General features: G+C 64.9%; 1 protein-coding gene across 1 annotated transcript in view; it reads right to left on the minus strand.

Moving 5' to 3' along the window:
• APBA3 (amyloid beta (A4) precursor protein-binding, family A, member 3) overlaps positions 1 to 958 on the minus strand; it is a 7,862-nt gene that overhangs the window by 2,266 nt on the left and 4,638 nt on the right. Inside the window, exons 4-6 of the mRNA XM_010828445.1 lie at positions 748 to 951; positions 212 to 391; positions 1 to 93 (exon numbers count right to left, since the gene is read on the minus strand). Of these exons, the coding sequence (XP_010826747.1) occupies positions 1 to 93; positions 212 to 391; positions 748 to 951 (477 nt within the window). The remainder of the gene's footprint in view (positions 94 to 211; positions 392 to 747; positions 952 to 958) is intronic.

Raw genomic sequence — 958 nt, forward strand, 5'->3', positions numbered from 1 at the left:
GTTGGCAATGACGGCGGTGGGCAGCAGGGAGCCCCAGCCCGACTCCACCAGGGCCACACCCAGACCCTCACCCCGGCGTTTCTCGATGAACACCTGTGGGGTCACGGGGAGCAATTTAAGGAAGCTTAGAAGAGGTGAGAGGAACGGGTGGGGGGGGGGCGGTTCTTCAGGTCCACTTAGTGGGCTGGGATGAGGGGCCCTGGTTGCTCACCTCCCTGCAGTTTTCGCTGTTGGAGAAGTGGTCGAGGTCCCCATTGTGGAGGTGGCCGGGACCCATGGCCCCCTGGCTCTGCTGGGTGCCCACCTGGCTGGGGTCGATCCCGCTTTCCCGGAGGAACTGACTGTAGGCCACGGCAAAGGCCTGGCCGATGGCCTGAGCGATGAGCTGGGCCTGTGGGGTGGGCGGCACCTTTCTGGGGGTCCCGCCTACCTCCTTCAGGTCCCCCACCAACACAATGATATTCCCAGAGCTGGCCTTTGTACCCCCAAGTGGGACTGCCCCCCAAGCCTCTGCCTGAGAATCTAGGGGAGGGGAAGGGAGACAGGCCTGGGGCGGGGAGGGCTTGTGGAAGTGGCTGCCGGTCTCAGTGTCTTACAGGAAGGCCGGGGATACATGGCTTGGGGCCCAGAGCAGGGTGGGGATGGAAGAACACAAGGGTGACAGGGTGGCTGGGTGGGGCTCTGGTGGAGGGCAGGGGCCCAAGCAGCGCCCCCTCGCCCCCAGGACACCCAGAGCCCGCTGCTCACGTCCTCTGACTGGAAAACATGGCAGATCATTTTATAGAGGCGGCGGCTGTGGGGCTGGGCTGCTGGCCTCTGGGCCAGGCGCCGCCGGGCCATGAGAACCAGTGTGCTGCCGATGTCAGCGATGTATGAGATGGTCTGCAGGGCGTGGTCCATCATGGCCTCCTGGCGGGAGTGGGGAGACTGAGCTGGGTGGGCTACAGGAGCCTTGCTC

This window comes from Bison bison, unplaced genomic scaffold (genome assembly GCF_000754665.1).
Source record: "Bison bison bison isolate TAMUID 2011002044 unplaced genomic scaffold, Bison_UMD1.0 scf7180017864492, whole genome shotgun sequence".
Classification (NCBI taxonomy): domain Eukaryota; kingdom Metazoa; phylum Chordata; class Mammalia; order Artiodactyla; family Bovidae; genus Bison; species Bison bison.